The following is a 19484-nucleotide window of genomic DNA, read 5'->3' as shown; positions in this document are numbered from 1 at the left end:
CTGCAGAATTGGTCATCTACTAAAAGTATTCTGTTTATATGTCTGATTCAGCATGCAAGACTCAAAGGTTTAGCATTTTTTCAGCATATGAAAAATATCAAATGACCCAATTGCAAGTAGAACTATATAAAAAAACAAGTGCTATATTTAAGCACTAAAACAAAACCTCAGTCAAGGCCTGTCCTTGTTTTCAAAGTTTTCAATGCCAGCTGGGTAATTCAAAATGAAAATGGGTAACTGTGGAATGGTAACACCTTGAACAGGTTTTCTATCCACACAGATGTGTCTCACTCTTGAATAAAAAGGTATTAAACAAAAGAATCTCAAACGAGCAGCAGAAGTGATAAGCATTTCCCTGATTCCATGCTACATGCTAACCGGTAAAGGTATATACTGAATACTAGTTGACCTAGTGCATTGTTTTTTGTTTGTATAAAACACACAACATACAACATGACACTCCTCACTATTACCCTGCTCAGTACCTGTCAGTCATCACTGCTGCAGCTCACTCCTAAGCTAAGCTTCAGGTTTTATGGATTTAAGTATTTAATCATGTATGTGTTTATCAAGGTTGGATAAATTCTCCTAGCAGAAGCCTCATCAGATATTTCAAGAGTTCGCTCAAACAGCAGAGCACATTTCTGTCAAATCTGACAGAATAGTGCTATTAATGGTCAGTTCTCTGACATCAGGGACTCAAACAGAAGCGTTCCTTTCAGTTATACAATTGCTGAACATAGGTTGGTTAGTAAAAAATCAAAAATCAAATATATCATTCATTTCTATGTAATAAGAAATGGAATAAAACCAGCTAACATACGGACTAACCATAAAAGAATATAAGAATATTAAATCACATTTATTCAGGTGCACTGCTATGGATGCACGCAGGTTGCTGTTCCCCAGTGAGAGGGAAAAGGAAGTGATAATGGAGATGATGCAGGACTGTACATCAGGACGTCTTACGGGAACAGAGTTGATTCTGATCAGACCTGCACGAGGCTGCTTCAGTGACGCTATGCAGTGCGTGGGAGAACAGAGCAGCCCTAGAGTGATAATTAGTGTGGTCTCTTGTTGGGCAGCCCATTCGCACATCAGCATTAGCTGTCTTCTTTTTTTTTGTTGACTTTGTTCCTCTATTTTTTTCCCTCAGTCCCAACTTGGCTGCCTACCACTTCTCCAGCACCTCTCTCTGTCTTAATTAGCCTCAATTCACTAGCCTTCACTTAGATCGGATTACATTTTGATTCCACTGATTTCGAATCAAGGTTTAGCGGAGACGGCACAATTTCACAGAGTTGCTTAAAAAAAAATAACAGCAGAGAAAGTTTTACCTCTCTCATCCCCAATATTCTCTTTGGAGCAGCCGTGATGAGCTGCAGTGGAACTGAATAATTCACAACTGCAGCAGCACAACTCAGGAAGACAGAAAACAGTGGGCTAGTTTGTTTCTGAAAATGCACATCTCAAGTACCTGTGCATCTGTTCACTGGCACTGCTGGGCCGACTGTGGATACTAATGTAGTGTTAGCATTGCAGCCAGCGTGTTGTCCAACAGGCTGAGGAATGGGCCTCAATTTACAAGCGGATACAGTGCAGGCCTGCTACACAGGACACAGCATCTCCATGATATTGTATTCCTTAGCCCTGATTTAAAAATACCATGAACCAAATCAAATCATGTTGTTGTCCGGTTTTTGGGGCCTTGTAAGGCCTGGGACTTATTTGTGATATAAAACAAAAAAGCTATTTATTTTGCGCAAAAACATCCCAGGACACAAATAATATCTTCTGGCAAAATAATGAAAAGGCAATCTCACACTAAAATGAATTGTTTTTGGGGATAACTGCTTAAAGCAAATCTATGACCGTCTGTGTTTGGACTTGTGACTCAGAATACATCTGATGCTCTGATGTCATGACGATCTCACATGCACAGGAACAACAAGTCAGCCTGTGTCCGAGATCAGAATAAACGCTGACTCAGGCCATAAAAGTCACAAGGAGGACATAATAAGCCAGTTGATCGTCCTCTACACAAAGTGACAAAAGCATAAAGTAAAGAAAGCATAATTTAAACTGTCTTCTGATGACTGAATGTGTTGATCCAATTCAGCTCATTTTAAAAAAGGCCCTTGTACGTTCAAAACTCCGAAAAATCTTCATGACTTGACTTTCTCGTGCACCTCCTTTAAGAATTATATATAACAAAGCCACATAGGATCATGGTAAAGATGGCTGCTACCACAGTGAACTTGTGATATCAATAAATGTTGATAAGCATGGGTCCATATGCGGCGGCACAAACTAAAGCTGTTGAAATTGAATAGTATGTCGGAGTTAGCTGAAGGATAACATAACCAGCTGTAGCTGTAATTCCTCCACCTGTGCAGCCACATGTGTAACCAGAATACTAAAGGGAATCTGCGTCTCCCCTGACATGTTTTTCTCTCTGTTTTCCATAAGTGGGAACATTACATACAGCAGTAAGAGTAGACATTCCTCCTAAAAGACAGTTTACAGCACTCACCGCTGTACGTGACGATCCGGATGGTAGAGTCGCCCTCTCCGAAACGTGTGATGGGGGTGAGCCGCACCTCGTAGGATTCAGGCTTTATGAGCTCAGTCAGGTTGTGTGTCATCAGCTCGCCTTTGTTGATTGCTCCATCCACAGGAATCTCCTGCTCCCACCAGCGCTGCAGGCCCATCTGCAGAGAGAGAGATTATTAAAATCACTAGACACTGAGAAGTTGTGAACAAACACAGATCATTTATGAATACTTGTCCTCATGGAAACAGTTTGGCCACAATCTGATACTTAAGTAGTCATCAGTATCGGGTTTGTCAGAATTATCAGAATTTAAATGATTTGAGTTGAATTTGAATGGGGTAAGGGTACACTGTCTGTACACTTATTTGATGTTGTAAATCTTATTTCTTGCATAAAACATACTATCAGTATTTAATCTGATGGTCTATTATATATTGTATAGAGAAGTGTAAAATGCTCCTTATTTGTATAGCAATTTAATTTACCACAGTGACCTGAGCGCAAATATTAGTTCCTAAATGTGTGTTATATTTGCAGTACTTTCTGATTAAACTGAAATAAAAATGAACAGATCCTTTTAAATTGTCCTTCTTTCCGTACCATTGAAGCAGGGGTATGAACAAATTGTGACCAACACCACCTATAAGGCAATCAAGAACATGTGGAGAAAATCTAAGTTGGACTGGTGTTGTCGTTGATGGTCAGTTTTAATCGGCCAAACCCACTTTAAGAGACATTGGGTTTTAGACTACAAAAGCTCATGTAATTGATTAAGGGAGTTTAAGGCTCTTGGCTAATTCCCTTGATTTGAGTTGTTTAGATTAGTCCCTCTTTCCATGGTTCGAAGGTCCGGGAATGGCCTCAAGTTAATTACAAATCTCTCAGTAAAAGTCAGTGTTAAGTTTGGACCCCAGAGCGCATGGAGGCAAACAGCACTTCCAACCGTCAGTGCAGTTGGTCACCCTTGAACAATAGAGTTGTACTACAAAGATCACCTTTAGAGGAACTCATACCCACCAGATTAGAGTTTGCAGAGGTATGTTGGCAGGATTAGGAATAAATTACCTCTGAATTTTGAAAGAAATGTAACCAGAGCAAATTAAAAGCAGCTATAATCATTTTTTCATATCTAAAGAAACTTGAAGGCATAGAGTCAAAGCTTTTATGTAGCATCACCACAAAAGTAGAGCATGTCAATTCAAAGCATATTCTTCTGAAGCGTTAGCTCCTGGGAGCATTTGCATACATGACCACAGCAAATAGACATTCCCCTCACCATCAGTGTTGGATGCTCCCTCTCATCTGCCAATTAACCCTATCTATAGGCATTTGTGTGAAACGCCGCCAACATTAAATGCTACACAACAAAAACATCTTCTTTTTTTTCTCGATAAGTTGTTGACAGCTAGCTGCTCATTAGTAATATTTACTTTCAAAGCAGCTCCTGGTCTCTGGATTCAAAGACTGCTATTATAAAGCAGAAGAAACATTCCCATATTTGAAGAGAGAAAAATCCGGCCCAGTCTGCGAGTACAGTAAGGACAACACCTTGGTGCTCTGTACACCATCGCCTCATGCTTTTAAAGTTGGTCTTTAATCATGTTCGACAATGTTTTGCAGAGGGTCCTTGAAATGACAGGAATTTTACATCTCGTTTCTGCACAATGTAGCAAACACAACCTGTCTGTCTGTGACTAAGCTCAGGTATCACACAAGAAATGAGCTTGTGCTTCTGATACAAAACAGCTGCTCAAGAAATCCGTGGAAACAAAAGGAGGGTTTGCTGCCGTGTCTGCTGGGGGGCAATGAGAAGAAAAGTAGGCTACATTTTATCCTTGAGATCGGTTTAAGGGGAAGAGCTGCACTAAGACAAGTTACAGCTTCTGCATCACAATTAGTGACTTTACATGCCCTTCTCAGTCAGAGGGAAAGGCGAAGTGTGTAACTAGCGGAGAGAGACAGAGATAGAGAGAATGGAAGTGTGATAGCAGTGGAGCACAGTCAGTAGGTCTGTGTGTGAGAAAAATACCAATTAAGTAATTACTAAGAGCCGCGATGATCCGGAAATTACGGGGTACAAGTTTTCACCACCATTACTTTGCAGGTAAACATGTTCTTTTTTTGTGACACCGGTAATTGCAGATGGAGCACTTGCCTCTACCTTTCTGTTGAACATTTTAGCACATACAGTAAGGCATTACAGCAGCCAATTGCTGCAAATTACACACTGTTGGATAGTGTGTGTTTGAACACTCTAAATTGAGACCGCGACATTTCAATCACATTTGATATTGGAATATAAAAATGAAAACAATCTATAAAAAAAAGTCAACCTGTTTTGTTCATATTTGGCAGTCTGGGTAATTTCTGTAGATTGTTGTTGAGGGGATTGTAGAGGAAAAACAGAATGGCTTCTCAACACTTTCCACATTCGAAAGATTAGGAAGTAATGATACAACTAACAAAGTCCAAAGTGATGTCTTTAAAAATAAAAGAGAGCATCCCTTCGGTATTTTTACTTTATTTGTACTTTTTGGAGCCGAAGAGCTCTACAAAACTCAATCTCACATACAGTATAACCTGATTCTCATGCTTTCAAATGTAAACCTATTCAACATAATAACATCCAGTTAAGTCCCACTTATGGGGCATAACGTCAGGTCAGGGAAAGCAGCACATGCATTAGCTGATTGGTATCAGCTGCATGATTTGCCATTTTCTCTGTCTATGACTGCAATTGTCCCTTTGTGATCACTTCATATAATATAAAAGCGCAGATGTTTGAATGGTTCATGTATTTGAAATATGCTCATTATGTCTAATGCCTGCAGCTAAAACATGAATACAAAACATATATTAAGCACTGATAAAACTTGAAACTACTTTCAATTTGCTTACGTTTTGTTGCCTTACCAAATTCATAAAATAGCCTTGTAATAGAAAGTCTTATTAAAAAAGTAATATTTCTTTTCAAATGGGTTTGATGGCAGATTGTATTGGGAGCGCCCTGTCACTTTACTCGCAGAATAACAATATCTCGGGGTTTGTATCTTACCTCATTAGTGTTCCCAAATTCCCCCATCACAGTGCTTGCTTTTGCTTTGTTTAGGTGCTGGTGTAATGCTGCGAGCATAATAAGAGTATGAAACTATATGTGCTGTATATCAGTTTTGGAGGCTTGTGTCAGGTTTAAAAACATTTAATTGGGAAAACTATCTGAGTGTGTGTGTGTGTGTGTGTGTGTGTGTGTGTGTGTGTGTGTGTGTGTGTGTGTGTGTGTGTGTGTCCCAAAGCTCAAAGCAAATGGAGGCCCTTAAATGCTAGTATTGGAAAACATTGCAAACAACAAAAAGCTTTTTTTTAAATCCCAAATCAAAAAGCAATTGTATTTGAATGCTCAAATGAAATCAATCTTGAGGTTGAGACGTTGAAAAAAAAAAAAACTTCTCAGACGTTTTGAATCATACACATGCTTATTGGTTTATGGATCCTGCACCTTTGTTTTGATTCTCATTAATGTTCACTGAATCTCTGCGTCAGCGCTCGATTAAGGTTTCTGTTTACATCCCATTACCTTTCATTTTTCAAATATTGCCCACAGAGGCAGAGTGCCAAATTGATTTAATTTCACTTGATTGCGGCAGCAGTTCAAAGGGTTTTTAAGACAACCTTTAAGACAATAAATAGCAAGACTGATCACAGCCATGTCAGGAGTCAAAAGTCGCTTGGGAAGTATCAAAGTGACTCTCCTCTTAGACTATGATGACTGTTGATTGCCGGCATGTAAAACATATGACTCACACACATCCTGAGTTGACAGATCAATTAAAAACAGTGGAACAAGGACGAGTAGGAGGAAGAAAAGAAAGAGACAAGGAAAGTCGATCCAAAATGCAAATATGTAGCTGCAAAAAAGTGACCTTATAGGGGTTAGGGGTGGGAAATCAGGCATCTGGACAGCTAAGAAGGCTTTGAAGTAGCCGGTTGTGGTATCAAAACAAGGCCAGATGTCACACCTTAACATTGCACCCTTGACAGGTGCAGTGTTTTGTGTTTTGGTGGAGCTAGAGCTTCATCCCCGTTTCCCCTCCAGCGTCTGTCTCTCAGGAGAGCACTGGACGATAACACAAAGCAATCCATTACAGAGGCATAAGGTCTAACTGCTCGGTGCATTAATTCAAAAGAGAAAATGATAATAATTCTCGGGGAATGGCAGGGGAGCTGCTGCTGGACCTATAAATAGATCGAAGTGGTGTAGTCCACGTGCCGAAGCTTTCATTACTGCACCATTCGTTCAGTATCTCTCTCTGTGTTCATTTATTTACAACACGAGCCTGTACTCCTACTCGTTTTCTCTTTCCTCCTCTCTCATTTCCTCTTGCTCACAAACTTTTTTTGCCCCGACTCTTTCTCACCAAAGGTTATTACAAAACATATTATCAGTCTAAATCAATACTCAAAGTTGAGACTTAATCGATCACAGAGGGTATACTGTAAAGCCAATCCCACAAACGAGTGAATTTTCCTTACGGCAGAGAATTTCTTTAATCTAAGAGGATGGAAGATTGGTTGTTATGCCTCGGAGGAAGCAAATAATTTTCACAAATGTACCCTCTCGAGATATCAAGGCAAGAAGGTGGAGAGAAATTAATTTGCCCAAATAATGATTTTCTGCTAACATTGACTGGTGAAGCTATGTTCTCTTTCTTTAATAAAAAGATAAAGAAAAATGTAAAGATGCAGTATGCATGCAGACTTCACAACCCGGCTGATAAAAGCAAATGTATATTCCTGGCAAATTTTCAGACAAACTTTTGGCAAGCGCAAACATGGGCACCGCAATGCACAGCATCATTTATTACCAAACAGACCAGAGTGAGATAGATGACAGGAAAATCATTGCTCTGCGCAAACACAACTGGTTTAAAATGTGTGTTCAGGCTCCAATTCCTCGAGGGTGTAGTGTGAAACAAACATGAAATTATATTATTCATTGGAAAAAAAATGTCAGGGTTTTCTTGCTAATTCCAGAGCAGAACTGATATAATTTTGGTGGAGCAGCATGGGTTTTATGTCTTTGATATATGCTTTTTATTTATACAAGCTGGTGATGGGGGCTTTAAAATTAGTTGTGTTAATGGAGCTTTTTGTTTTCTGAAGGTGGTGCTACACCTGCTGCTGTAAAAAGAATATCCATAAAGACAAAATGTGCTCCTCAATGCCATGTGCTATGGAGAGGAAGGAGAGGAAGGTACACATTGATTGCCAAAGAGAGAAAATGTAACCATGCCATCCATCAATGCTGCTACCGGCCTGTCATCTGTGGAGTTTACTTGAAAAGCAAAACAGGAGCTATGCTTGCTTTCTCACTCGGCGGGGTTCCCTTCCACTCCTCTGACTGAGCATCTGATGGAGTGCAAAAAAACTGAAGCAATTCGTGGAAACCACAGAACCAGTACAAACGACCGCCCCTGACAGGTTCTTAGTCATTCAGCATTAAAAAACTGCAGAATAAGACAGTCGATGAATCGAGGTGTAATATTTGGCGCTGTCATACGAATACAAGCTGTGCAAACACTTCTATCGCACGCTTAAATTGGCAATAAGAAAGCTTTTTACTGCCTCGTGGCGCAAATAAACTCTAAATAATCGAAGAAGGGTGGAAGACAGGCTGACCACCACAGATGACTGAGCGATTATTTTACACGGAGCCAACGATTCTCGCTTTTAAAACTCATGTTCTGGCTGTTACAAAAGCTCCCTGAGGACAGATTTCTGTGGGACTGAATAACACTTTGAACAGCAACAAACAACATTTAAATTATGCCAAGTAGGTTAAACAGACAAAAAGAAAACAAATCAGCAGCAGGGTGAGGTGCTCACATAAACAACTCCAAGTTGACTTCAAATCAGGAACCCGGGCTCGGATTCGAGTACACTTGACCACAAAATACTAGTTTCCTTGATAAGTAGGTACACTGTGTTACGTGCTTGGTGCCCAGATCCTTTCCACTTGAGAAAGGTAATCTCAAGTTCATGTGTACTTCAGCACGATACAAATCAAACGGATCCAATATAAAAACACTTTTAGTCATTTTACCTGTCTGATGCCTAGTCTGTAGGCCACAATGCGGTCCACAGCGTTCGGGTTCATCTGGGTCCACTGCAGTTTGAAGCCGTAGACTCTGGGCCTGTTCTGCCACAGGGGGCTGTAGGTGTCATAGTAGAACTCCGGAGGGTAGGCTTTGCCTGGAGAGAAAGCAGATTGATAGTAATGCATTAACGCTCAATTAAAAACATAACATGAAAACCATGTGTTGGAATTTAATGGCACCTGCAACTCATGCCTTCTGCCAAAAAGACTATTTTAAAGGGCTATTCATGCAATAGAAGTATTATTGGATCAAGGTTGGCATACTTGTGACAGAAATATCCAAATATTGTGAATAAAAAGTAGAAAGCAATGATCAAAGCAAATAATAGACACCAGTAGTCTCAGAAAACGTATTGATGATAAGAGTTAAAGTCACCAACAGTTAGCCTGGGTTGTGTGAGTTGGTGGGAATTTACTTTATTAATGCTTAAAAAAGCATATGATGGACATATTCATTTCTAAATACACATTGTGAATGAATGGCATACATTTAGGAGTACTTCAATCTCAGAATGGTGCTGTTACTGTACAGTGATCATACACATAAAACAGTTGCATGTTTTACAACACTTTCACTTTAGAGATGAATCATCTTTAATATATTAAGATAAGCAATTGATGTCAAACTTTTCAGATATAACACTGCATGATGGAGAGATGTAATATAAAATGATGAAACTATAAGGGTTTCTGCAGATGTATTGGGACTGCTGTAATTACTCACAGCCGCCCGGCAAAAAAGTGCTTGTTTTGAAATGTGTTGCTAGGTTATAATAGTTATTATTAATAATGGGAGATCTCAATTCTTTGCTTGCATTTGCATTCATTCCAAACACTGTGACAGCTTGCCTTTCTGCTTGAGTGTAAATGTATACCTTGTATCATTTGTTTACATAGTAACACTTCTTTAAAGAAACGCTGCATTAGCATGACAAAGACGTACAGTTTCTATTACCTTCTCTATGTTCAGTTTGTTCTATTTCTATCTGATAAGTATGATATTCCTTGTTGCTGCTGTGACTAATTTCCCCTGAAGGATCATTAAGGTTTCGTGACGTACGGTATTTTCAGAGCGGTGAATCAAAGCATGTAGTAGATTGTATGTTTCATGAACGTACAGTGACGAGATTCTGATGTACTGATCCAATGCTGATGGCAGATTGTTAGCGTACACTCAAGTTATCTTCTCAGTAATACATCATTTAATTCAGATCTTGACTTCCAAAGACATTGTCAGAAAGCTTATTTGAATTACACAGCTTGTTTTGTTGAAATCTGTGAGGATTTGTTTTTAAAAGCGATTGTTACATGGACTGAACACATCATTCAAGATGTTGAACTCTCTGGTCACAGCCTGCGAGCCGATATCTGACAGCTGAAGTGGGAGCTGGCACAACATTGTATTTTAATCAAGATCCAGCAACAAGCTAAAAGGATGACCTTCCAGGCAAAGAATAGTAATTCACCTCGACAACACGTTGTTGTTTTTGCCCCTTAGCTGTTTGGGCTTGTTTATTGAAGGATGACAAAACCCAAGGCAGATGATTTTTAATAGCCATGGAGAGGAGACAGTGGAGTGGAGCCTTTGTTAGCATAAACAAAAGCAGGACTGGGATTTGGTGTACCCGTGTGGATGTGTAGCAAGTAGTTGATGAATGTCAGACAATAGCATAAACCTGTCCAGCTAGTTTATGTCAATGATGGATTATAATGATTTTATTTCCTTAAACCAATTAAGGGGTCTCTTGGGTTTCCCCCCCAGGGGCTCCTTGGTCTGAAAAATCCTTGAACCATTTAGTTTTTTCAATTTGGTTCCTAAGAATGACACTCAAGGGAGTAAATAAGGAGTGACTTGTGAGTTGTAAAGGTCATAAGGTGAGTTGGTTATCTTTCTGGTTTCAATACCCTTGGTATGGCTGTAGGCTAGTGGCTCTTTGTATTACTGAGGATCCTGCTTTTGTAAAAACACATCTGTTTTTCACCTGAACATTATAGCAAAGACAAAAACAAGGAATGATTTTGTCAAACTGTGAAAATGTGAAGTGAAATTAATTCAATTAAAATAGAATCGCTGCGGGGGCAAAGACAATTTCCTGTGGAGCTAAACTTTGCTGTTCTGATATGATCATTTGTGCAATGGCAAACAAAAACAAAAGAAATGTCTTGACAGTGTTGATATTTTAGGAAACTAAAAGCTGGAGAGTAAACAATAAAGGAAGCAACACTAATTGTGGCTTACTAGCTGCGAGGTTGAATCCACTTCTATGTAACCTGCTCACAGTAGGCTGTTTCCCAGACCAAGATAGACAAATCTGATGGTCATGTCCAGTCTTTTGTTGACGGATCATTGAATCATGAGGGGTCTTTTATTTTATTCTTGAGCCCTGTCTGATTGAAGAACCCTGTTCTACTTGTTGGGGTTTTCACATTGCTGAAGCATGTTTTCTAGGTTTTAGTGCATGTAAATGGTCTGCAAAGGCTAAAATCCCAAAGTTCCCTCCAGATAGACTTTCTCTCACACAGATCCCCCCCGTTACACACACACACCTGAAATGCATCGATTGGACTCCTTTGTTCACTTTACATAGTGACATCACTGTATATTGGTTGTTTGATGTATTGGTCTGTCTGTTTTATGAGATGTTGAAGCGATCCTATCGACTGTTTTGGTTATTTTTGTGTTCTCTCTCTCTCTATTTATTTATTTGATTTGTTCTTTTGTTTTTTCTAATGAATGTATTACACTAATTAGGGTCTGAGACCAGAGGCCGTCGAAGACCCTATTGAAATTGGTCGCTCGCTTCGCGCCCATGTCACAGGGCACGAACATTATTGAAATTGGTCCGATCATTATTCTTCTTTTTATTTTGAGTCTTTGAACGCAAATTTGAACCCCGCAACATATGTGAAACCTCACGAAAATTTGCCAGTGCGTCAGCGCTGGTGAAAATAGACGTCTGAAATTGGTTTCGGAACTTTCCGATAAAAAATGCGTCGGCCACGCCCACTTCCGTTTTCAACGTTAACTCCCCCTACTTTAACTTTCTCGGAAACGAACGAGAATCGCTACGCATATCCAGGGTCCGGAGACGAACAAAAAAGCCTCTTGGGCCTGTATGAAAAAACGTACAGGAAGTTGGCCATTTTGAATTTGGCGTCGGAAAAACGCGATTTATCTCGTACTTGAACGAACTCCTCCGAGGGGCCTTGTCCGATCGGCTCGAAAATCGTCGGGTAGCGTCTTGAGACATGGGCGACAAAACGATATCACGAAATCCAACTTTTTTTTGCACGGCGTAGCCGTTATTTAGCACCGAAGTTCGCGTTCGTACGATTTTCGGCGACCCCTCGCCATGGAACACGATGATGTCATAACTCCAACTGACATGCTCAGAAAGTCAGCAAACGCCACATGATGGTTCACACTGCTGCCCTGAACAGCTCTACGTCAACATTTACGTTACAAAATGTGGCGTTGCCATGGCAACGCATCCCTCGACATAAAACACAATGTCGCTGTAACTCCAATGGACACGATCCGATCGACCTCCAATCTTCGCCTGTGTGTCACTGGTCCATGCCTCAACAGCTCTAAGCAAAATCTGCGATCTCACGGTCGCCCGTTGCCATGGAAACCGCAATGCTCGCCATAAAACACGTTGTCATTATAACTCAATGGAAAATCGTCCAAATGGCACCAGACCTCAGAATATCGTTAATGGTCCGGCCCTGAACAGCTCTATGTTAATTATGGGATGTCATCGTATGCCGTTGCCATGGCAACACGTTTTTCTCTTAACTCCAGTTAACATGCTCCAAATGACCTAAAACGTAACATGTTTGATATTGATGCAGCCCTGAACACATCCAGGAGTATTATGGGATGTCATCATATGCCGTTGCCATGGCGACAGATCATGTTTGTGTTAATGCTGTAACTCCCATGAATGTTGTCCGATCGGCCTGAAACTTCCCGCCTTTTCTAACGAGTGACTCTGGAAAACACCTGCGTGACACATGTCGACGTTGTGACAACATCCTGCCAGCGTCTCAGACCCGGTCATCGCTGCTTGCAGCTTTAATTGTATTTTGTTATTGTATTTTACTTTTTTGTGAGATGGGAATGACATCTCTTGTATATTGTTGTTATATCCTTGTTTGTGTCTCTAACGTGTACTTAATGAAAAAGCACAAAAGAGCTTCAGCAGCACAGGCAGTATGAGAAAAATAAAGCACATTTTGAATATTGAAGCATGTTAAAATGTCACAGTAGAGGCACAAAATACAATTATAAAAACCTGAAAATGATCATATAGGGACCCCTTTAAGCTTTATAGAAAAAAGTCCTAGAATTAATCCAAAAACAGGTTACATATCATGCGTTTCTGGGAAGAATATGCTTTTCTATTTAAAAATCGCACATATAGCACCCCCTAAATGCCCGTTTGCATTTGTGCTATGTTTTATGTACCTTCTGTGAATCTGTACTGTAATGTTTTTCAGTCTCACTCTGTTGCTGCTTTAACTCCTGAATTATCCCACGGGGAGAAATAAAGGTCCATCTTATCTTATCTTAATCATTCCTAACCAGTAGGATTTGACTGTGAGATTGGCAGTTAAATCAGGCTCCTCCAGTGAAAAAGTTGACTAATTGAGGTCACCCCTTATGGAACTATAAACTGCCCTACCAGAAGTCCCGGTTTGCAGTCATGAGACATGCATCCATTGTATACATGTATCAGTTTAATAAACTCAGTGAAACCTATTGGGCTGATAGGGACCAGGCTAACTACTCGCTTAGTCACTTTCTAATGCCACAAGGCCTGGCTATATCCCATGTTTTTCTTCAACAAACAATCATTTCACTTTAGTACCAGGCATTATAGGGAGCATTACAGCATTTTCCCCTGCGCCATACACCTCCATTGTTGTCCGTAAACATCTGCATAACAATGGATACAGAAACTGTCTGTTTTAAGTCGATTCCATATTCACTAACCTGCTGCCTAAATACTCAAAACAAAACCATAGAGGATTGAACTACAGCTGAATATATTTTCTAATGAAAAGGAGTGAAAGGAGCAGTCACTCATCAACCCGGTAAAATCATTCAGGGAGAACAAAAGCATGCAAGAGAAATACTTTTGGATTCATTGTTTAAACGTTTTTATGTGGAGGTAAAAAATCCATCTGAAAACATTGAACCCTTTGGTTTTATAACTGAAGATGCTATAAAACAAACTGCCTTTATGCATTTCTAACAACAAACCCAAGGATAATTGCTGTCTGCACTTCACTCTGCAGTGATTCGCTGTATAGAGCCAGCTGTGTTTACATCGCGCTGTACAGTAAATGTTACATAAGCCAGTCAGTTGTGTGCATGCAGTTTATTCTGTTATAATAAGACTGGTGAAAAAATAAGTGGCTATGCTTTGCAGCAAAGCAGAGCCGTCATGGGTTAATTAAACTGATTGTATGTTTTCATGATATTTCTAAAGATTCCTATGCAGACTCGGCTCTAGGTAAACATCGCTGAAAGGATCACACACTTATACAATTATTTAGCTAAAGCATTCTGTAATACTTGAATGCATCTATTTGATATTATTCAGTAGAGTTACAGAAGAGAAATTGCCAGAAACTCACAAAGTGAATTGTGTTTACCTCAAATAATAAAAAATGTAATGATGGTCCTCACTGTCAATAATTTGTAATGTGTGATGAAGCACATTGCCTAAACCACTTACTAGTCTTGAAACAGATAACCGTGGGTGGGAGACATCAAACATAAAATATAGAAGGCTTAATTGATTTTTTTTTAAATCCTGTTTATAACAGCAAAACCAATGCAACAGCTCAGTAAAACCCTTCCGGCAAGAAGTTGACCTTGTTTGCAGACTTCCTTTTCTTTTTTTTTTAAAGGGTTTATGAACATGCTTCCTTCTTGAGGAAAACAGCACCATATGCTAAGCTGTTCTATATGGAGCAGGGCTGATAGGTGAGGTAGGCTTTTGTGGCAGAAGTGACGCTTGCATATGGATGCACAGCTGGCCGGGATAAACCCAACACCACCGCATGGATAAGCTAACTGACTATAGGGAAAAGACATTAGACATTAAAAGACTCAGTGGTAATTGGCTGGTAGTCTCCTTCTGGGATAGAGAATGAAGTCTCTCTGGCTTTGAAAGAAAAAAATGATATTGAATTTGTAATGAATCGCTTCCACCTCAACTATTCAGCTCATTCTTCCTCAACTTCCTCCCTCTTCGCCTAATCCACTCGAACAGAAGAAGAGCCAGAAAGATTTCTAACGGTTGATTTTTATTAGCTGGAATTATATTTTGTTTGGTCGACTCGGTTTTTATCCTCTGTGGTCAGTTTGAGTGCTGTAGATTGACTAGTTGTGATATTGTGTTATAAAATAATATAAAGCTAAAAAATGTAGGTCAGCAAATAAAAGAAGGGAGAAAAATCAAACAATATATTGAGTGTGTCCTTCAAGCCCGAGAGACTTACAGTCTGATCACAGATAACATTTTTCATATGCTGCCTTTCTACTCTGACAGTGTAATGTCAGTCATAACTACGTACAGGTTCCATCAATGTCAGTTTCTCTTTGAGCTGCGGAAAGTGTTCAACATCGTACACCCTTCACTTCAGGTGTGCAGTTCAACCCCGGTGGACAGGATACAGATTATAGAGGTAAATTGGTAACTTACTAAAAAAACATGTCTGGAAGTCAGAAGTGTTCATTGCAACACTTTTATAAACCCCTGTAACGGAACAATGTGCAGGTTTGAAGCTATAATCTATTATGTTTTTCTTGCTTGGAGATATCAAAATAAGAAAAATAACACATCCACAAAAGTTGGAACTACTGATGCTCAAAAACAGGAAAAAGATGCCTATCTAAAACACCTCAAAGAGCCAAACGAATATACAACAAATAAATCAAGATGACAGCAACATTGCTATTAACAGATGACGGATCAAATAATAATAGATCTAAAAAGACTGAATGCAGTGTGTGGGTGTCACCCTACAATAAATCCATTTCCTTCTAAAGACATATGCAAATACGTCATTCGGGTAACTTTGGGCACTGTGTTCCACAATGTGTTTCTGCATCATTAGGAACAATGGCTTCAATAAAGAGGGAAATAGGGACCGTACCATCGCATCATTGTGTGGAATTTGAATTCATTTCCTGAAAAAACTCGCAAAATGCATTGTTGAGTGATTTTCTGAACAATGTCCCTGGGAATTTATTTGTTCTTCTAGTGTAATTCATGACAGACTGCCAAAAAGAGGAATTAAACGTGGGAGAAATGAAAAGCATTGTTTGCTCCTTCTTTGTGGATTTTTAATTTCCAGGAAAACTGCAGTTTGCATTGTTGACGAGACTGGTCAGTGAAGGGAAAAAAGGAGAAGTGTGGAGAAGTGTTTATAGTTGTGTAGTGATTATGCTTTAAAGGGTTTCACATTCAGGTTAGTCCTACTTCAACATTTGTAAATCGTCCAATTTAGCTCTGCAAGGAATTTCTAAAGTTTAAAAAGTTTAAAACCCCTATAATATTATATCCCCTTTCATTTCAAAACTGTAATACAAAGCCTGTGATGCACACTGGAAGTTTTGTATAAGTGGGCATATAGAAATGTTGGGATCTGGTCAAATATGCTATAGAGCTGCATAATGGGATATGTAGGAGCCAGGGTGTTAAGAGTGTACTGTAGCTCATGCTCTGGGCTAAGGTCAGAATAACTTAGCCTCTCTTGCTTTAATGAAAATACTTTTTTCTAAACCTCACTTATTTGAGTCCATAAACTTTATGAAGTGCAATAATAAATTGAGGCAATACATCTTTAAATTCAATATCTGTGTATTCTGTGACCTGTGATTCATCCCATCACTGCTTCATCAGTACACATTTGCAGCCTGAGGACAGGAAGTGTAGTAAATGCCGACTATAAATCATACCGCAGCAGACTGGAATGAAATCAGAGAAGGAAAGCAGCGAGGAGTTTCAAAGACAGTTTCTTTTCTTTATCTCTCGACTCTAACTCGTTAGAAGAGTATGATTTCAGCCTTTGCTAAAAAGTCAGGATACCCAAGAGAGGGAGCCTGAGCCAAAGCTCAGTGGTACACATTACATCCCTCTGAGGGGTCTCTCCCCTGGCACAATTTAATGTCCAACTTGGCTATTACAGCCGACTCGCTGTTTCCACAGATGTCCTGATGGCCTGGCACATGGGCATCCATGCACATGCACACACACTCTCCCCTGGCACAATACACTTTGTGAGGCGACAGCGTTTATATAAGTATAATAATGGACAAATGCAAGACTTTGGAAGTCTTGCATGTGTCTGTCAACATGGCAACATGTATGTTGTCTTGCATAGCAAGTTGACTGGACCTGTGTGTTTAATGGAGCAACTGCGGCTTCAGGCCAGAGCTTCTGACTGATGTTTGTATTACACATCAACTCAGCGCAAGAGGAAGTCAGGCGGAGAGCGGCGAGGGATTATCCGCTGAGGGCTACCTGTCTTCTCTCTGTAAAGTGAGCAACCCAAGACACCACCTAACTGCATGAGCCATAACAAATATTTAATGAGCTTCATCTTGAAGTGGACACACAAGTCATAGAGAGGTGTTGATATTCTCTCCTGTAGTTATTTCAGTCAAACTGCAGAGTAATGTTGATCTCACACTGAGGCTGGTGGGTTGCACGATAAAATAAAAAATTGAAATTTAAAGAATAAGAACTGGAGTTAAGGGAATAGGGCAGGCCAGATTTCATGGATGATGGGAGGAACAAAAGTGGATTTTCTGCACCATGCTCCTTCACTCAGGGGGTTACTAAAAGAGCCTCCATACCTTTGGCAACTACTGAGTCCAGATGGTGGGAATCTGGAGCATTGGGCGGGAGGAATGGAGTGATGAAGGGAGAGAGAAGGTAGGAGGGATGGAGGATGAAAGGGAAGGAAGGGGAGTGGAGGTAGGAGGAGGGAGGGGGTATGAGCAATAGCACGTAAAACTCCAGGCCTGTTGAGAAAAACAAATGACCGGAAGGGACTATCTGCTCCTGTCTCTCTGCTCTACCATGGAAGACTGATTTATGAAGCGCACGGGGGGAGGCGTTGTCTATCTTTCACTCTAAGAAAGCTGAGAAAAAGCAGGACGAGAGAAAGACATTTGAAATGAGAAAGATGAAAAACGCGGAAAAGCAAACCAGGACAAAGAGAGGAGAACAGTAAGAGAGGAGATACACAAATCGAGGGAACGCTAAGTTTGAGAAATAGATGGAGAGAAATAGACAGTATCAAAGAAGAGAGGAACCAGTGGCAGAGGATCAAAGTGACAGATACTCCTCCTGTGACCGTGTAGCTCCTGTCTCTAATGGGAGGTCTGGGAGATTGAAACCTTGGCCCGAGTTCCTGCGGTAACTCAACATGACCAAACAAATCTAGTCCTGTCATAACAACACGACAAGGAGAGGGACACATTCTGTTCTTGATGAAAGAAAGACAATCTAAAACGAAGGCAATGAAGGGTGTAAGTGTGTATTATCTGAAAGAACAGGTTTACTACAGGAGACAGAGAAAAGAGCGGACGTGATTGACGTGTCCCATTCAGATTGACAATCTTTGTTTCCTTTCTTTCACTCTTCTCTTTAAATTAATTGTCGATCACACAGAGCCGTCCGTGACAAGAACCGATAAATGTTTGAGCAAGCAATTTCAGCTGTCCAAAAAGTTCCTGGTGAACACTTAAATTACCAGCTGGAGTGCATACTGAAGAGGTTTTTGAATTATGGTAATTGTATGATATTAAACTTAAAATAATTTGAAGGCAACTTTGCAATCATGGCCTATTATCTGTAACTAAGCACAGCAGGTCTGTGAAACGTGTGCATGAAGCTGTACGCAGGGCTATACTTTTAAGAGACATTTAAACTGTTTTGAGTGTAGTGTGTTCAAAAATTGACAAAACTAAAGTGCAAGGAATGGTTTTACCAGTTGTTTGTTCTAATATGAGGTGCAAATACTAGCATACGGGCTAGATAGCTTACTTCCCACGGAAATAACATTCAAGGCGAGGCGAGTTCAAGCTAACGCTAGTGTGTCTTTACTTCATTTCTGCAGCAACTCCTTCCAAACAAATTATAGGAGACAACGTTACTTTCACCAAAAACATCGGTTAGTCCTCATCCTAAAAGCTTTTTCTCTGTACCATAAAATATTAATATGAAATACTTGATATAAAATATGAACACCATAGCTCGGTCTGGCTCTTCAAAGTGTGTGGGCTAAGAAGCCAAGAGGGTCTACGTTAGTATGAAATATAAGATATAGATAATTGTTTTGACATTCATATTGTAGTAGTGTCGTTCACTGCAAGACCACAAAAGGTCTGTTCTTTATTTACAAATGTTCTAGGCAGATAATCAACTAATGAGGACACGCACCTATAATCTCAGCATGTAAGAATGATAGACTTTTTAAAAGGTTTTTTTTTTTTAAAAGTAGTTAAAAAATTGAGTAGTAAACCAAAGACAGTGTTTTCAACTCATGGAGCTAATGTTAGCTCAGTTACCTAGCTAGCTGCAGCTGATACAATCCGCAAGAGACAATTTAGGTGTAAAAGTCTTCGATGAGCAACTTGAATTGAGAAGCAGTTTTTGTCTAAAATCAAGGATCAATTGTTCAAGTGACACATCTTCCACTTACATGTATGTTAGTATAAATAACATGTGTAGTGCCAGAAAAGAAAGA

The 19484-nt window shown here is 39.8% G+C and overlaps 1 protein-coding gene across 1 annotated transcript in view; it reads right to left on the bottom strand.

The window, feature by feature from the left end:
- Positions 1-19484, bottom strand: part of LOC134876991 (MAM domain-containing glycosylphosphatidylinositol anchor protein 2-like) — a 157631-nt gene that overhangs the window by 21287 nt on the left and 116860 nt on the right. Inside the window, exons 11-12 of the mRNA XM_063902315.1 lie at positions 8655-8803; positions 2534-2711 (exon numbers count right to left, since the gene is read on the bottom strand). Of these exons, the coding sequence (XP_063758385.1) occupies positions 2534-2711; positions 8655-8803 (327 nt within the window). The remainder of the gene's footprint in view (positions 1-2533; positions 2712-8654; positions 8804-19484) is intronic.

Source organism: Eleginops maclovinus, chromosome 15, assembly GCF_036324505.1.
Source record: "Eleginops maclovinus isolate JMC-PN-2008 ecotype Puerto Natales chromosome 15, JC_Emac_rtc_rv5, whole genome shotgun sequence".
NCBI classification, from domain to species: domain Eukaryota; kingdom Metazoa; phylum Chordata; class Actinopteri; order Perciformes; family Eleginopidae; genus Eleginops; species Eleginops maclovinus.
The sequence above is the reverse complement of the archived record's forward strand: the minus strand, read 5'-3'. Positions and strand labels throughout refer to the sequence as shown.